The sequence below is a fragment of the Muscardinus avellanarius genome, assembly GCF_963383645.1.
Source record: "Muscardinus avellanarius genome assembly, chromosome: 1".
NCBI classification, from domain to species: Eukaryota; Metazoa; Chordata; class Mammalia; order Rodentia; family Gliridae; genus Muscardinus; species Muscardinus avellanarius.
In genome coordinates this window covers 225,311,406-225,327,611 of record NC_137786.1, presented here as the reverse complement: position 1 = coordinate 225,327,611, position 16,206 = coordinate 225,311,406, and the positions used below count along the sequence as shown (strand labels likewise).

The 16,206-nt window shown below is 40.9% G+C and overlaps 1 protein-coding gene across 2 annotated transcripts in view; it reads right to left on the bottom strand.

Annotated features, from left to right (window-relative positions):
* ZFP91 (ZFP91 zinc finger protein, atypical E3 ubiquitin ligase) overlaps positions 1–12,041 on the bottom strand; it is a gene marked incomplete at both ends in the record, with an annotated part of 36,149 nt that extends 24,108 nt beyond the window's left edge. For both annotated transcript variants that reach the window (XM_080719785.1, XM_080719786.1), the window contains 2 exons: positions 7,423–7,451; positions 11,719–12,041. In XM_080719785.1, coding sequence (XP_080575911.1) covers positions 7,423–7,451; positions 11,719–12,041 — 352 coding nt within the window. The remainder of the gene's footprint in view (positions 1–7,422; positions 7,452–11,718) is intronic.
* Between the last annotated feature and the right edge of the window lie 4,165 nt (positions 12,042–16,206).

The window sequence follows — 16,206 nt, the reverse complement described above, 5'->3', positions numbered from 1 at the left end:
CACCATGCTTGGCTTGATGATGATGATGATGATTATTATTATTATTTTAATGGTGGCACCTTTGAGCCCAGAAACGTTCTAACTCTAATTATACCTGCAGCCCTATTTTTATTTTGAAACAGGGTCTAAGTTGCAGAGGGCCCAACTGTGAACTTTCCATCTTCTGTCTCAGCCTCCCAAGTATTGGGATTATAGAAGTGGGCACGGCACCCAGTTCAAGCTACTATTGTTTACTGTCCTTATTATGGTTATTATGTGCGGTGCAGTAAATCATTAATATGTATTTTTCCAGTCTGACACATTGTACCCTTTAATCTACATTTCCTTTTTTCTATCCTTCTTCCTCCAAACCTCTGGTAACTACCCGAAGACCTTAGACAGAACTACCCTGTTTCTATGGGATGGATCTTAAAAGATTCCACACATAAGAGATCTCATCTAGTAATGTCTCTTTGTGCTTGCCTTGTTTCACCTAACATAATGCCTTTCAGTTCTACCCATGTTGTTGCAAATGACACAATTTCTTTTCAAGGACTGTAAAGTATGGTATTCCATTATATATATACACCCCACTTTTTTTTTCACAAAGCAATAGTTAAAAAACACTAAACATTAGAAAACTATAAATTAAACTGACAAGAGATAGCACTTCTCAACTATGAGAAAAACTACATTTTAAAAAATGGCAAATGTTGGTGAGGATATAGAAAAAAAGGAATACTTTTTTTCTACTGCTGGGAATATAAATTAGTACACCCATAATAAAAAAACAGTAGCAAGGTTTCTCAAAAAACTAAAACCAGAGCCAGTCATGGTGGTACACGCTTGTAATCCCATCATTTGGGAGGCTAGACAGGAGCATCATAGTTCACAGACAGCCTCAGCTACTTATGAGGCCTTTTGCAACTCAAGTAAGACCCTGTTTAAAAAAAAAAAAAAAAAAAGGCTAGGGGTGTTGCTCAGAATTAGAATGCCCCCTGCCGGGCGTGGTGGCATGCTTGTAATCCCCACGCTTGGGAGGCAGAGACAGGAGGATCTTGCAGGTTCGAAGCCAGCCTTGCTGGCTTAAGAGACCCTGTTTCCAAATAAAAAAATATAAAAACAGGTCTGGGAGTGTAGCCCGGAGGTAGAAGGGCTTCCAGGAACCCCAGTACCACCACCAAAAAAAAAAAAAAAATTAGAATGCCCCTGAGTTAAATCCCCAGTACCACACATGCACACAAAGAAAAAACTAAAAATAGAATTACTATATTATCCAGTAGCCCCACTTCTGTGCATATATCCAAAGGAATGAAAAATGGTATGCAGAAACAGTATTTGCTCTCCCATGTTTATTTCAACATTATTCACAGCAACTAAAATATAGAAGCAAACAAAAAATCCTTTATGAATTTCTAACTCAACAGTTCCTATAACTGCATAATCCAATAGTTTAAAATTTCTCTCTATATTCTAATAGTTGTTTCTCTGGAGAACCTGGCAAATACAAGTTTCTGTGAACCGGTTCTGGGATTTCTAGAATTAGTGCTCTAATCAGATTAAAAATGTCAACTCCATTTCCAGTACTAAACACAACACTGATAAGTTTAAAAAAAACTATCACCAACGGAGACTCCTAATCAACTTCTTATAGCAGGCAAGGTTCTGGTGATCACACATTTGACAGACAACAAACACTACAGTCAAACTAATGATTATAGTAAGATTGGCTAGTTGCTCCTAATTAGGAAACTGGAAGTAGGGAAAGAAAAGGATGTGCTCAGTGATTCAAATTCCCAGATCAAGTACCACATAAATGACCCAGAAGTTTCTTTGTGTGCCCTGAAGGAAATACATATCTCTTATAAGTACAGGGCAGAGATTACTGAAAATCAAATCCAGAATCTCATCAAGGTTGACCTGGCTACAGCCATTGTTAAGTGCCCAAATGCCATCAGCAAGACCAACAGAGTCCTCAGAATGGCACCATTCCTGGGGATGATCAGCTAGCCATCAGGTGGCAAGCTGATTATATCTGGACTACTTAGATCACCAAAGTGGCTTTATTTTGTTCTTACTGCCTAGACTCTGGATACAAATTTGTCTTCCCTGCATGTAATGCTTCACATATCTAAGAGAAAACATTGTTAATATATTACTTCCACAGTCTTTTATACTCAAAACATACAGAACTTTTATTTTAACTAGGAAAACCAGGTCAACAACAAGGAGATTTAAAATCTTTCAAGAACAGTTGTGAAGAAAATGCCTCAAGTATATTTTCACATTTTCTTCTGCACAGAAACTCATACGGTAAAAACTGCGAAAATTACATATGTTCACTGGAATGAGAGGAAAAAAAGAGATGCCTGTTTTATAGATTTAGAAATAATACAAATATTGTTTAACAATATTGGAAATGAGATTAATCTGTTAAGGTAGGTAGATACAGCTGATGTCAAGTTGAAGTTGCAGGTTGTACACAGGTAGAAATGTATATAATACATTAAGACTGATTTGAATACATAACCAATACGTTACAAACAGTAAAAATGAAACAATACTTGGCTAATTTAACGTAAAACTTGTTTAAAAAAAAAAAAAAAAAGCAACTGATCCTAATTTTTAAGAACTGGAGTAGCCAGATGTGGTGGCATATATCTGTAATCACAGGTACTCCGGAAGCTGAGGCAGGTGATCCAAAGCCGAAGGGCAGCCTCAGCCACTGAGTGACAGCCTGTTTCAAGATAAAAAGGTCCAGGGATGTGCTAAGAGTTCAATTCTAAGTACCCACCCACAATCAGAAACCAAACACAAAACACCCCAAATTTGGTTAACTTAATAGAAGACAAAACTGAGGATATGATCTAGGGCAGAAGGTTTTGGAAAAAGCCAAAACAAGTTAATATTTTGTTGCTAATTACAGTTGTTCTAGTGATTAAAATCAACTTGGAAATGCAGTTAACAAACTGCTCTAAATAATGTAATTTCCAGAAGTATTCATCTGAAGACTCTTAAGTATTCTTTGTTAAACTTTACCTTTCTATAATTGTAACTGAAAACAGCTTTGAATAAAAGGTGAGTTCCATTTTAGTAGTCAAACTTTCAAGTATCCAGCACCCCAAAGTATATTTTCAATAAACTAGTTTCAATAAACTACTTCTTTAAAAAGTATGTGTGTGTGTGTAGGGATCTTATGGTAATAAAGATTGGCAATTGATGCACACTTGGATCTATAATGTAGAGTATTAAAATCAAAGTTCCTGAGAAATCCTGCAATAAATATTCTATCTAAAACTGATGACTAAGCTGGGTGTGGTGGCGCACACTTGTAATCCCAGCATTTGGGAGGCTGAGACAGGAGGATCGCCTTTCGCAGACAGCCTCAGCTACTTAGTGAGGCCCTTTGTAATGCAGTGAAACCTTTACAAAATAAAGAATAAAAAATAGGGATGGGGTGTAGCTCAGTGGTCGAATGCCCTTGGGTTCCACCCCCAGCTCTGTGACAAATAAATAAATTGGTAACTAATGCACTGTTCACACTTACTGGACTTTGTAGTATTTATTATTCTGAATAGTTCACTTGTATCACATACATCTCTACCCGTTTTCAGCTTGCAACCTCAACATAACACTTTAGTAAACTTTCTTAATGTTTTATCTTTATGAGTAAGATATTATTCATCACTAAGGATCCAACAGACAGGAAAGATAATCAAGTTTAAATAAAACAAGGATTCTAATCAATGACATTTAGAGAAAATTATCCTTTTACTCCATTATCCCGAATATGTTACTGGTAAAATTGAACCAAAAATCTACCTCAAGACTTCTACTAATATTCTTGGAAACTTTCTACTGATAAAGATAATCCTGACAATAGTAACTAAGCTTTTAAATTTTAACCTTTTCTCTCTTTTACTTCCAGATATATTTGCATATTTAGGCTTGAGTTCAAATGTCACTTCTTCAGAGTCTATCTTCCCATCTTAATAAAACTCCAGACTCCAACCTCAAGTACTGTTTTGACCTCCTCTCAGTTATACTTGCTGAATGAAGAAAGTTTTTAAAGTAGTATTTTATATATAGCTGTCAGTAGTAAATAAATGTAGCAAAAACAAGAATACTATTGTTCTTTGCTATTTTTAAAAGTGAACATAGCACTTCACAACAATTTAAAAATAAGAGAAAGTTGCTTTCTTTGTGCATGAAATAGTTTATTTGTTGAAACATGTCAAAAACTCTCATAGTCAATTAAAAAAACACAATTTCTGGTTGTTTGGAGTAATTAAGATTATTAAAATTAATCTTGAAAACATCTTTTTGACAAATGGTCATACCTCTAGAAAATAACTGAAGTTTTGAAAAAGCCTCAACTTTTGAAATTAATGGATTATTTCAGTTAAATTTCACTGACTGAATATGAAGACCATTCCAAAGTTAATGGATAACTTTTTGACAAATTAAATGACAAGAAAAAAATTGAGGTGAATTGTTAAACAGTACAGGGAAAGCATGAGTTCTAGTCTTCACACTTCTTTATTCTTTAATATATTGTCTGAGTGTACATTAGGTAGAGTCCTTAGGTACTTACATGTGTTCAGAGTTGGAATAGATGAAGTAATGAACACATAGAAATGGGAGTTTGAGAGTATCCAGACCGAGCATTTAATTAGTGCATTAAAGTGGAACAGGCTAGCCAGGCATGGTGGCGCACGCTTGTAATCCCAGCATTCGGGAGGCTGAGACCTGGAGGATCGTGGTTCGCGGACAGCCTCAGCTACTTAGTGAGGCCCTCTGCAACTCAGTGAGACCCGGTTTCAAAATAAAGAATAAAAAATAGGGCAGGGGGTGTAGCTTGGAAGTCAAATGCCCCTGGGTTCCATTCCCAGCCCCGCAAGGAAAAAAAAAAAAAAAAAGTGGAACAGGCTGTGCAGAAGATGGTGTTTAGAGGCACCCAGAATGGTGCAGCATTCAACATATTATCGTGGGCTTTTAAACAACACTGCCTCTAACAAAACTAGGCTAGTGTGAACTCCAGGCAATAGAACTGTTACCATTTATGCCAAGAGTTAGGGAATCACCAAAGTCTGCATGTGCTGTGTGCCTAGGCAGGCTTCATGGAGGTCATTCAGTGAGAACTAAAGTTCGTATATGATTGCCTAAAATGAAAAAAGAAAAAAAAAAAAAAAAGAAAAAAAAAAAAGAAAATGTCAGCAGGGGCTATAATGGTTCCAATGTGTGCTAAATGTGTCTGCGACAGGATCAATTGTATTTTCCTTAATGAGCAGAAAATTGGTGTGAAATTGGTGAAGGCACAGAGTCAGAAAGCCTTTTTTTTTTTAAATCTTGAGTAATAAAAAAATTAAAAGGCAACACATACATATATCCAGTGTGGCAGATCTTAAGACTAAAATATCTAGAATGAAGTTTTGATCTGTCCACAGCATCCCAAATGGTTTAAGATTAGCTACAAAGATCACTTATCTCCAAAAGGGGCTCAAAATTTCCACCACATTCTCCAAGTTTTCCTTAAGTCAACCAACAGTAATTACTTTGAACACTGAAAGTAAGCTTAGTTCTGATAGAGTTTTTCTTTTCTTTTCTTTTTTTTTTTAGTTAGAACTGTTCTGGTACTTGGCTATTATCTGTCTACATTTTTCTCATATCAAAATCTCCAAAATGTTCTCTGAATACGGAACATAAGACCTTTCATTCTTGGCAGATATAACCCCTATTTCCCAAGTAATAACAACTGCAACAACAACAACAACAACAAAAAAAAAAACTTTGCTAGACTAAAATATCATGCAAAGCTTTCTACACACAAAAATTGCTTGGTATAAAATACTTCTGCCTGGTATACTATGTGATGTTAGTTAGCCTCAGATTCTAAAATCAGAGGAACACGCAACAGGAGGGTTGATGCCTACTTTTTTTTTTTTTTTTTACAAAGCAGCCACCAATTCAATTTACTGGCTCCTAGTCACACTGTCATTCTATGTGACACAAAACCCAAGTTCTGAGCTTGCCTGACATATATAAGTCAAAGCATTCTTTGTAATGGACAGAAAAATCTTCATTTAAGAAGCTATTTATGTAGATATATAAAATGCACTTACATTCTCAAACATGAAATATAGCATGCCTAGAACTCTCCCCTTTATCCCTGACACACTGTCTTAGTTGGTTTGCGATGGGATGAGGTCTAGGAATCTATTTTTAAATCCTCCATCTCTACTCCATTATTCACCTTTGTATCCCCAGTGTCTATTAGGTACATAAGCATTTGGGCACATGTAGCAGGCTATATGTGGACCTTCAAAACTTACTGGTTAACTCTGGGTAGTGTGAGAACTGGGTCAAAAGCATACACCATAATGAAATAAGATTAAGGATGTACTTAAGTTTTAAGGAAGACTTTATGTATTTGAATTCAACATTAAGGAACGGGAAACAACTAGAAAAGAATGAACAACTGGCCCATCATTTAAATAGCTCAATCTGCAAAACCAGAATGAAGTTTCTGAAAAAGTATTTGAAAAGGGAACCTTAGCTTCACTTCATAATCCAGATAAGCAGAAAACTATTCAGTACATACATCTGGTTTGCTAAAACTCCAAATAGAAATGATCTAATGACTTATTCACTATGTTGAAATCTTAGACTATATATATTCTATAAGTATATACTGGTACTGGGGGATTGAATCCAAGAGCACTCAACACCAGCCCTTTTTAAATTGGAAACAGAGTCTCACTAAGTTATCACACATGGGACTTGTACCTGCAATCCTTCTTCTGTCTCAGCCTCCACCTCCCAAGTACTGGGGTTATAAGTGTGTGTCACTATACCTAGCCTTAAATATTTTCCTTGGTATTTTTCAAGCTACAATTATAATTTGAGTCTCTAGTACCAGATTTTTACACTTTACGCTGTATACCGCCTATCATTTCTTTCTGTATTACTTCACTTTAAAAAAAATAAAAAAGCTTTAAAAATTAGAACAGCCATCAAATTATGATTCCCCATCACTGATTTTCTAAATAATGTCAAGATACTCTGTTCTAAATCCACTTATAACCTAAATCATCTCTGTCAACTCTGAAATGTTTTATTAAATAAAAGTCCTATCTATCTATTTATTTAGCGGTACCGGGGATGGAACCCAGGGGCATTTGTTCTACCTCCGATCTACACTCCCAGCCCTACTTTTTATTTTGAAACAGGGTCTTACTGAATTGCAAAAGGCCTAAGTAGAGCTTAGGCTGTCTGCAAACTGTTATCCTCCCTCCTGTCTCAGCCTCCCAAATGCTGGGATTACAAGCATGTGCCACCACACCCGGCAAAAGTCCCCTTTAAGTGGGCACTATTTTGAATGATCAGGCTGACGCTTCTACTTCCTATCTACAAGTAAGAGAGATAGGAATGACCAAGTCTTACCTTTATCAGTTGTTATTTTTTCTATGCATCTGAAAGAAATAAAAATCAAACAGTAAATGAAAAATCTTCTACAATTTCTTAAAACTCTGTCTGTCTATCATCTCAGGTTCATCTCCACAGTTACATAGAAAGCATCTAAAGCAGTACTGTCAATAGTGAAGTCCAACTTTCAGAAGTGGTGGTTGTATTCTCTATCACTGAGCAATATGTGGCCACTGCGCATTTGAATTAGCTAGTTCAACCAAGGAACTAAAATTTTAATTTTGGCTAATATAAACCTAGTCACAAGTGTCTATTATCACTGACAGCACAGAACTATGCTATCATTTAAAACATTTCATTGGTTTTGAACTATAAAATGTTAATATAGAAAAATACCGCTAGTGTTGTTCTACTAAATGACTCCATATGGCAATGAATGCATTTATTTACAGAAATGCAGTAAGCAGGGATGAAATGACATACTTGGAAAGTGTTCCAAAACACTTGACAAAAAAGGCAGGGTGAGGGTATGGGTAGATGTAGCAAGCATGGCAAAAATCTCTAACTGCTGGACCTAGGTGATGAACAGTGGCAATTTGTTATACTATTTTCTCTACTTTGTGCATATTCAACAATGTTTATAAGAAAAATGTAATGGACTTTTAAAAGACCTTAAATTATTTGTTAACTTTGTTAAATCAAAATCTATTTCTAAAAAAGGAATAGATGGACCTCACAAATAAACATAACTTGCACTTTATATAAGTTTGATAGCAACGGTAAAAAGTTTAAAGTGTTGTAAATGTACAGATTTTATAAAAAGCATTTCTATTTTTTGAGAATCTTTTTACCATATGTAACTGGCAGGTATATTATAGTGAATTCCTCCATACTACCATACTACCCCAATCCCAAATTACCTCCGTATTACCCCAATTCAAAAGTAAACAGGCTTTGGATCTTTATCATAAAGATGCCACACAGTATCTTTCAGCAGTACAAAGATTTGTCTTTTCCCCTTTTTTTGTAAGTAATTTAATACAATCAAAGATCTTGTGCCAGAAGAGAATACCCAGGCAAATAAAAAAGCCAAGGCATAACACAAAATCTGTCCTTTTAAAAAAGAATAGCTACCATTCCTTGGTTCCATATTTTTTAAAAAGCTTGGCATACTTGTTTTAAACTATTTTAAGAATGTCCCAATTAATATAACTACTAATCATCCTAACTTTAAAGGAAAACTAAAATAACTGCTAAATCTCTAAAAAATTTTAAAATGGTTCAATGTTTCTGCTGCCATACTGATTACTCTAGGATCCAGAATGTATAAACCTTGTTCAAAATTGATTTAACTTTCCTTATATTAAACTTTTAGGCTCTAGTTTATAGTGAGTCTAACTTTTAACTTTGTCTTTCTCTTGAGCAAATTCATTAAAAATTTATTCTGCTTCATTTATTAATCTTTCCTGCTCTTTCTGTTAACTCCCAAACACCTTAATGTGCATAAGGTCATCAACTCTAGTTTAAAAAAGTATAATCTAATATCATCAACTGTAAAGCTCCTTTCACAAATCCATAGGATGTCAAAGATCTGAAAAGTTAAGTGACTTGTGTAAGGTTAGTCATGCTAAGATGAGATTTGCGATTCTAACTGGAGTTCAGTGTTTTCCCACTATATAATTCACCTTTAATAGGAACAGAAGTTTCCATCAATCCAAATCCATGTTATTTATTGACCTTTTAAATTACTGTGCACTTTATTTCTTTTCAATAACAAAACATTTTTACTTTTTACTTTTCTTGAAATTTTTATTGGCACAACTGTACATGAGACATTGCTGTCTTTAATCAAGAAAGACAACTGCCAGGTGTGGTGCATGCCCGTAATATAATCCCAACTTGGGAGGCTGAGGAAGGAGGATCATAGGCTCAAGGCCAGTCTCAGCAACTTGGAGTAACCCTGTTAAAAAAAAAAAAAAAGAAAAATCCCAGAAAGAAATTAAATTAAGAAAGAAAAACAACACCTGCCTGTTAATTGGGAACCAGTACTTAAGAGGCTGAGATAAGAGAATCACAGATTGAGGCCAGTGTGATACTGTGTCAAAATAAAAAATAAATGGGGCTGGGTAATTTAAAGGTAGAACTACAGAGGTAGAAGGCAGAACACCCCTAGGCTCAATGCCCAGTACCATGAAGAGGATGGGGGTTGGGGGAGGCGAAGACTAATGTAAGCTAAACAGCTGATTACTTAGCGGATTTTTTTTTGGTAGGGAAAAAGAAAACTGGGATATGTTAAACAAAACCTAAATGAAAAAAGGTAATTAAACAGAGATCCAATTTCTTAAGATGAATCAAGGTCAGAGTTCAGTAAATGAAAAATTCAAAACCACTTGAAATGTCTTAAAAGATTAAGTGTAACAGTCAGCTTAAAAATGTTCTGTGTGACCAAAAATCAACAAACCAAGCACACCTGTTAAGAAATCTCCACTCAAGAGTGCATCTTTCCCTTTCACTGCAAGGTCCTTGAAGACCAGGGCCATGTCTCCTTTACCTTTCTACTGCCTGGCCCAGCACAGTAGTAGGCCCAACTACTGCCCAAACAAGAATTGCCAAGCTGCAATGCTTTGGAACTCCTTTGATTTCCAGGCCATGGAGTAAATGGAAAAGATGTATCAAAACTATTATGAGAAGAATGTCACCAAAACCAATCAAAATCGAATAATTTTAAATACACAGACCTAATTCTGATGCTGAATGTAAAAGATTAGTGCTACTCTCTTTTACATCAGATATAAGGCAATCGCACTAAAAAGTCAAAAGACTATTCTTCCCAAAAGAAATATGAATAAACTGGAGATTTAACTAAATCACTTTCATTCAAGTTTAATCATTTTAACATTTATATTGTAGAAGTAAAAAGATTCATTACTTTTTGCCAAATTGGGGAAAAATAAATCACTGCAGGAAGTAAAACTACTGTAGGTAAAATTATCTTGTGATGCAGATGTGTTTTAACTCTGAAGTGGTAGGTGAGAAAGCAAGTTTTTAAAGTATCTAAAATATTAGCCACCGTACACATAATAAAAACGGGGGCATCTTATTTTGTAGAAATGTCATGAAAAACATGGTATCTCTACCATGCCACCCTTACTCAAAACAGCAAAATTTTACTTAGTATTTAATATATTCCAGGCACTGTATGGAGGGCTTCACGTGCTATACTTAATTCTCACAAACTCGTGTCATAGTATTATTCCTTATATATAACTATTTGTAAATGAAGAAACTGAGGAACAGGTAGGTTAAAGAGTTTGCCAAGGAATTCAAATCCCAATAAAGTTAATGACATACTTTTCAAGTTTAAAAGGAACATACATGCTTAAGAACATGAAATGTGGTAAAAGCACCTACAATTTTAATCACAGCTGAAAAATTCATAGATTTTTACTGCCACCGAACTGTAGTTCACTAATGCTCAACCTTACGCTAATCTAAGTGGCATTCAAAATTCTGAAGGCACCTCTAATGTCACAACGATCTCTCTCATTTTATTCCTCTTTTTGAAAGGCTTCTAAGTACGGCCAAGTCACAAACTTAACTTTTGCAGGTCTGTTTTAAGGTTCAGATGTAATGGGTCCAGTGTAAGTTAAACCTTGCCACTATTTCAATTAGGAAGCTGGAAACTCAATACTGATACCCCCTTTCGATTTTTACTGCTTCAACTAATTTTTTCACTTGGAAGTTAAAGAACACAATGACGTTTTCAGCAATGAATCTCAGCCAAAAAAAAAAAAAAAAATTAGCTAATGTGACTGATTTCTATAATTTACAAATGTGTGCGCTCCGGTGTTAACACATGAGAATCATTTCAGTAAACAAAATATTTGTGCTCCCGGACATCTGCTCATAGTTCCACTTCCACGTGTAAGGAATCAAGTAATTCCTTTGGACTGAGTCTGATTTTAAGAGTGAAGTCCCTCCATTAAAGTATGTTCAAAAACAAAACGCGGCTGGGTAAAAAGCAAAAAGCAGAGGAAACTCATCGGATTCGGGTGCGTAAAATGCGCGTGCCCCCCGCTGGCGGGGGTCGCGGGAAGTGACCCCGCCGCCGCGAAGCCTCAGCCCTCCCTAAGGGAGCGGAGAGCGAGCGCCGACCCGCCGCCGGGGTGATGTCACCGGAGCGGCGCCGCCGGCCGACAAAGAGGGCGCGGGCGGCGGCGGCGGGCGGGCGCGGGGCGGCGCCGCGGTCACGTGGGCGCTACGGGAGCCGGCGGGCGCGGGCCAGGGGCTTCCCGCCGCCGCCGCGGTACTCACAGGAGGCGCGGGCTCCTCTTGCCCTGCGCGGGCGACGCGGGCTTGGCGGGCTGCGGCCCGGGGCCGTCGGCGGGCCTGGCGCTGGGGCTGCTCCTCCGCCGGCGCGGGTACTCGGCCTTCCTCCGGCGGGACGCGGCGGCCGCGGCGGCCCGGCCTCGCTCCCGGCCGCCCCGCAGCACGCGGCTGCTCGCGCTGCCCGCGGCCGCCGCCTTGGCCGCCTCCGGGGGCCGAGGCTCCTGCGGAGCCGCCTCGGCCGCCGCCGCCGCTCCCCCGTCCCGGTCCTGCTGCTCCGGGGGTCTCGGCTCCTCCGTCTCCCCCGGCATCGGGGCTCGTCCGTCCCCCACCCCCTCGTCCCGGGCGGCGGAGGCGGCGGCGGCCGCGGCTGCTCCCCCGCCCCCCTCGCCTCCCGGCGCGCCCGGCTCACTCTCACCGGAGCTCCGCTCTTCCCCCTCCCCTCCTCCCGCTCCGAGGGCGCCCCCCCGCCCCCTGCCACTCAAGGCCCGCTACGGCTGGCGGCGCGCGCGCGCCCGCCGGGGACGCTCTGCAGACCAATGGGAGAGGAGGAGCGGCCTCCTCGCCCCGCCCCCCCGCGGCCGGACACGCCGCCACGCGGGGAGCGCCCGCCCCGGCCCCTGCCCTCAGCCAATCAGGAAACGGCTCCGAGGGAGCGCGCGAGGTTTCCTTCCCCGCGCACCCGTTCTCACCGTTAAACGGCTGCGTCTCGCGACAATCCCAAAGTGACCTTTTTCCCCTCCGGAGTTCAACGCGCGCTAGGGGCAGTGGGAGGGGTAGGTCTGCAGAGGGAGGCGGGAGGGAGGAAAAAGCGCCTCTTCCCCCGCCTCGCGCGCACCCTGGGCCGGCTGCGCGCGCACCTGCCTCCCTAGGGAGCCGCTGTGGCCACCAGGGCTCTTCCTAGGCTTCCTCGGGCCGCAGAAGTAGCCTGGGCGCACTTCCGCCTCCGCCCGACCCCACTTTCCTGTCTCTGTCCCTTCTGTCCCCCGCGCCGCCAGGTCTTGCGGAGAGAAGGGAAATTTTTGAGCTGTGTCGCTTCTCCTTTAAGAAAAAAAGCCCCGTCCGCTGCCGGATGAAAGTCTCCGCAAAAATGGCGGCGGCGGGCCGGAGGCGGGGCCGTGGGGGCGGCGAGGGCCCGCCTCTTGGCGCATGCGCGCGGGCGGCGAAGCCCAGGGCATCCTGGGAGGTGAAGTCCTGTTTATCCTTGCGCTGTAAGGCGAGAGATGGGAAACCAGGGGCCGAGAGGCTGCTGGGAGTTTGTGCTGGTTTACGACGGGAGACGTAGTTCACGCTCCGCAGCCGCGTTTACCTTCCGGGAGGCGGTGCTTCCGGCTTAGGCCGCGCAGGCCCCCGGCGTCCCGGCCCCTCTGTCGGGCTAGTTGCTGATAGGACTGCCTACTGCTTTACCCCACTTTTTCTTTTTTTCTTTCTTTTTTTTTTTTTAAACTGGCGCACTTTTTCTTTTTTTCTTTTTTTTTAAACTGGCGCTAATACATCTCTTCCAGAGTGACCACATCATAGTTATTATTTCCCTCGGTTAGGTTAGACGGCACCTCCGGGTAGCGTTCTTACCTACTTCATTCGTCTCATGGACCAGTATCAGACCCACTCCTCCGCGAGCCCCTCGATCAGGGATGGAGTCCGCGTCCGTCGGGCCTTCGGGGTCGTGGCACAGTGCCCACGACTCGGATCAGTCCTAATAACGTGTGGGAGCACGTAAAGTTGCTTTTCTACTAGATGTTGGGAGCAGGCGTGAGCTGCTTCACTCGCCTGTGGTCTCTGACCCGGAGCAGGTTAGTTAGCGTGACTGCACCGACCCACACCGAGAAGCCGAAGGTCTCTCCAACCCCCCGCCCGGAAGCCACTGCTTCTGCGGTTTGGAAACGTTTCTGCTGCACAGGAAGCACGGTCTGGAGAGCAGTAGCACGTTTGTCAGAAATTACTCCTCTGCCCGCTAGTATGTGCACTAAGTTTCTGATGCTTCAAAGGGGGTTTCCAGTAGCTCATCTCGTAAGTTGTAATTGGTGATGCAACGTTCTCCCATTCCTTCCGCCCATCCATTATAATCAGGGAACGATTTGCAAGAACATTTTCTTGCCGCCTGGAAAATAAAGCATCCCGGGTTAAAAATCCCCAGAAAAAAAAAGAGGGTGGGAACACAATCTGGGGAGCCAAGTCTAGATTTAACATTAATCATCTAACTGTCGACAACTGCTAAAGAACATTTTTCTTTCCAATATTTTGACTCAGCTGCCACTTCAGATAACACAGATGTTTTATACCCTCTACTAAGATTTTGCACTTTCATAGGACTTATGTCATTTTCAGTTGTAAAATGTATTTGGCATAGTGTCAGTGGGAATTTTTTCCATCTGCATTGCACAGACTTGGAACAGCACTGACATCCAATGGCTGCTTAAAGTAATACAGTGGAGAAATTATCTTTCCCAAAAGAAGTAAAAGGTCAGACACTGTTTCAACTGGGCGCAGTAGCACATGCTTGTAATCCCAGTACATGGGAGGCTGAGACAGAGGATCACAGGTTTGAGGCGAGCAGACAATAACACTTTTTCAAAATAAAAAGGTTTCAGAATATAATTCAGAGTTCACCCTCCCCGTTTGATTCCCAGTACCTCTCCTCATCCTTAAAATTAAAAACAAAGAAACAAACACCACTGTCGTAGAAGAAAGATCACACACCTCGTAGTAAAATAAGGATTCTAGTAAGTAACAAAGCTACCTATTCTGTTATTTTGGCAAATTGCTATTTCTTGAGCCTATTTCACCTTTGCTAAAAAAAAGGGGGGGGGGATCAAATGTGTTGTGGGGCCCTTGTTACAGTTCTTTACATACTGTCCTCTCATAACCGGCCTTTTGTAAATGTATTTCCAGATGGATACAATTACAGTGGTTAAAAAGCTAACCTCTTGTCACTTTTTTAGATATCTGCTACTTGACAGCCTAAGTAGTGAATTATGTTTAATTCAAATGGCCAGTTTAGTGTTAGCTTCTTCAAAAGGAACCAGGTCAAATGAGAACCAAGGAGCAAAACTTTATTACATCATCTGCCAGCAGATGGGCTAAGGCCAAAATGGAGTCAGCAGCTAAGGACAGGGTGGGAGTGCTCTATAGGGGGAAAGGTCTCCAATGCCAGTGAGGTCTGCAAAGCAGTAGAAGCCAATATGAAAGGGTCAGTTTCGGAAAAACCAGGTGAGGTCAGTCTGTGACAATGAGGTCAACTGAGGTCAGCTTTTGAAACCAGGTGAGTTCTGCTTGTCTCAGCCTTTAGATTACATTGAGCACACACAGCACAGTCCCCGCAAAGAAACAAACTGGAAAAGGGCAGCCACGCTTACCATTTACTTTGATTGAACTTCACTTATTATAGGGTTATGTGGTCTTAACTTTTAGCACCTAGAATCTCAAACCTTCCAGCCTCATTCTTAATGCCCCATACCTGTTTGCATTGTGGACCACTAAGCAGTTCAGAATACAATTAGGGACTTAAAAATCTATTAAAGGAAGCAAATAAGCCAAATTTCTGAGTAATTAAGACAGCAAAATGAATTGGGTGCTGGTTAACTGATAGAAATTTTAAGGAGTCTATGCCTCCATGGTCCCTCAGCTTCACAGGAAATAGAATGAAAAGCTCAGTCACAGTGGGATACATACACTTGGCAAAAACCACAAGTGTACATCTGCCATGCCCATGACTTCAAGATGAATCCCGGAACATAGCAGACACTCAAATTTTACAAAACAAACTTTGAATCTACATCACCCTGCCCAACTATCAGAACTGAAGTCTTTCAACCTGTCTTTCGGTGGCAGTGCCATTTTTAAAAACTGTGACCTATGAAGAAGAGGAAGAAAGAAGTTATTCACCAAATCAAAAGAGAGGAAGTGCTAAGCAAATACAGGAACCAAAAAGAGCTATAGAGGCTGCTTTACGCCGTCTCATTCAGTTCCTTTGCGGTCCTCTTCTTCACCACATGCCAGAGCAGCTCTTTGTAACCGGTGAGACCAGAACATCTTGGGTGTGGAACAATGGAAGAGTTGGGTGAGTGGAGAACCTCTCGGAGAAGAAATCTAGGGAATGAAGACTTGGCTACTGTCCTATGCATGGAGGGGTGTGCTGGTAATCAGACTCAGGGCAGAGCTGAAAGGTTTCTTAGCTTCCCTACTGTCCTCAGCCCAATCAAGAGTGAGACACGAGGAACTATGATTGTCTGGGGGAACTATGAGTTGACTGCAGTCACACAGTGGACGGAGAGTTTAATACTAACCACAGTGTGAACTCTTGCACAAGTATTTCTGGACTGAATCGTGATTGAAATTGTTTTTTTATAGTAAGAATTTTCCCCTTTGGGGGCTGCTGGAGATCGGAGTGGCAATACAGCTAGACAAAAAAAAAAAAAAAAAAATCAGAAGAAAAGAGGAGAGGGTGTTATAAGGAGGAGAAATGGAATAGAAGTA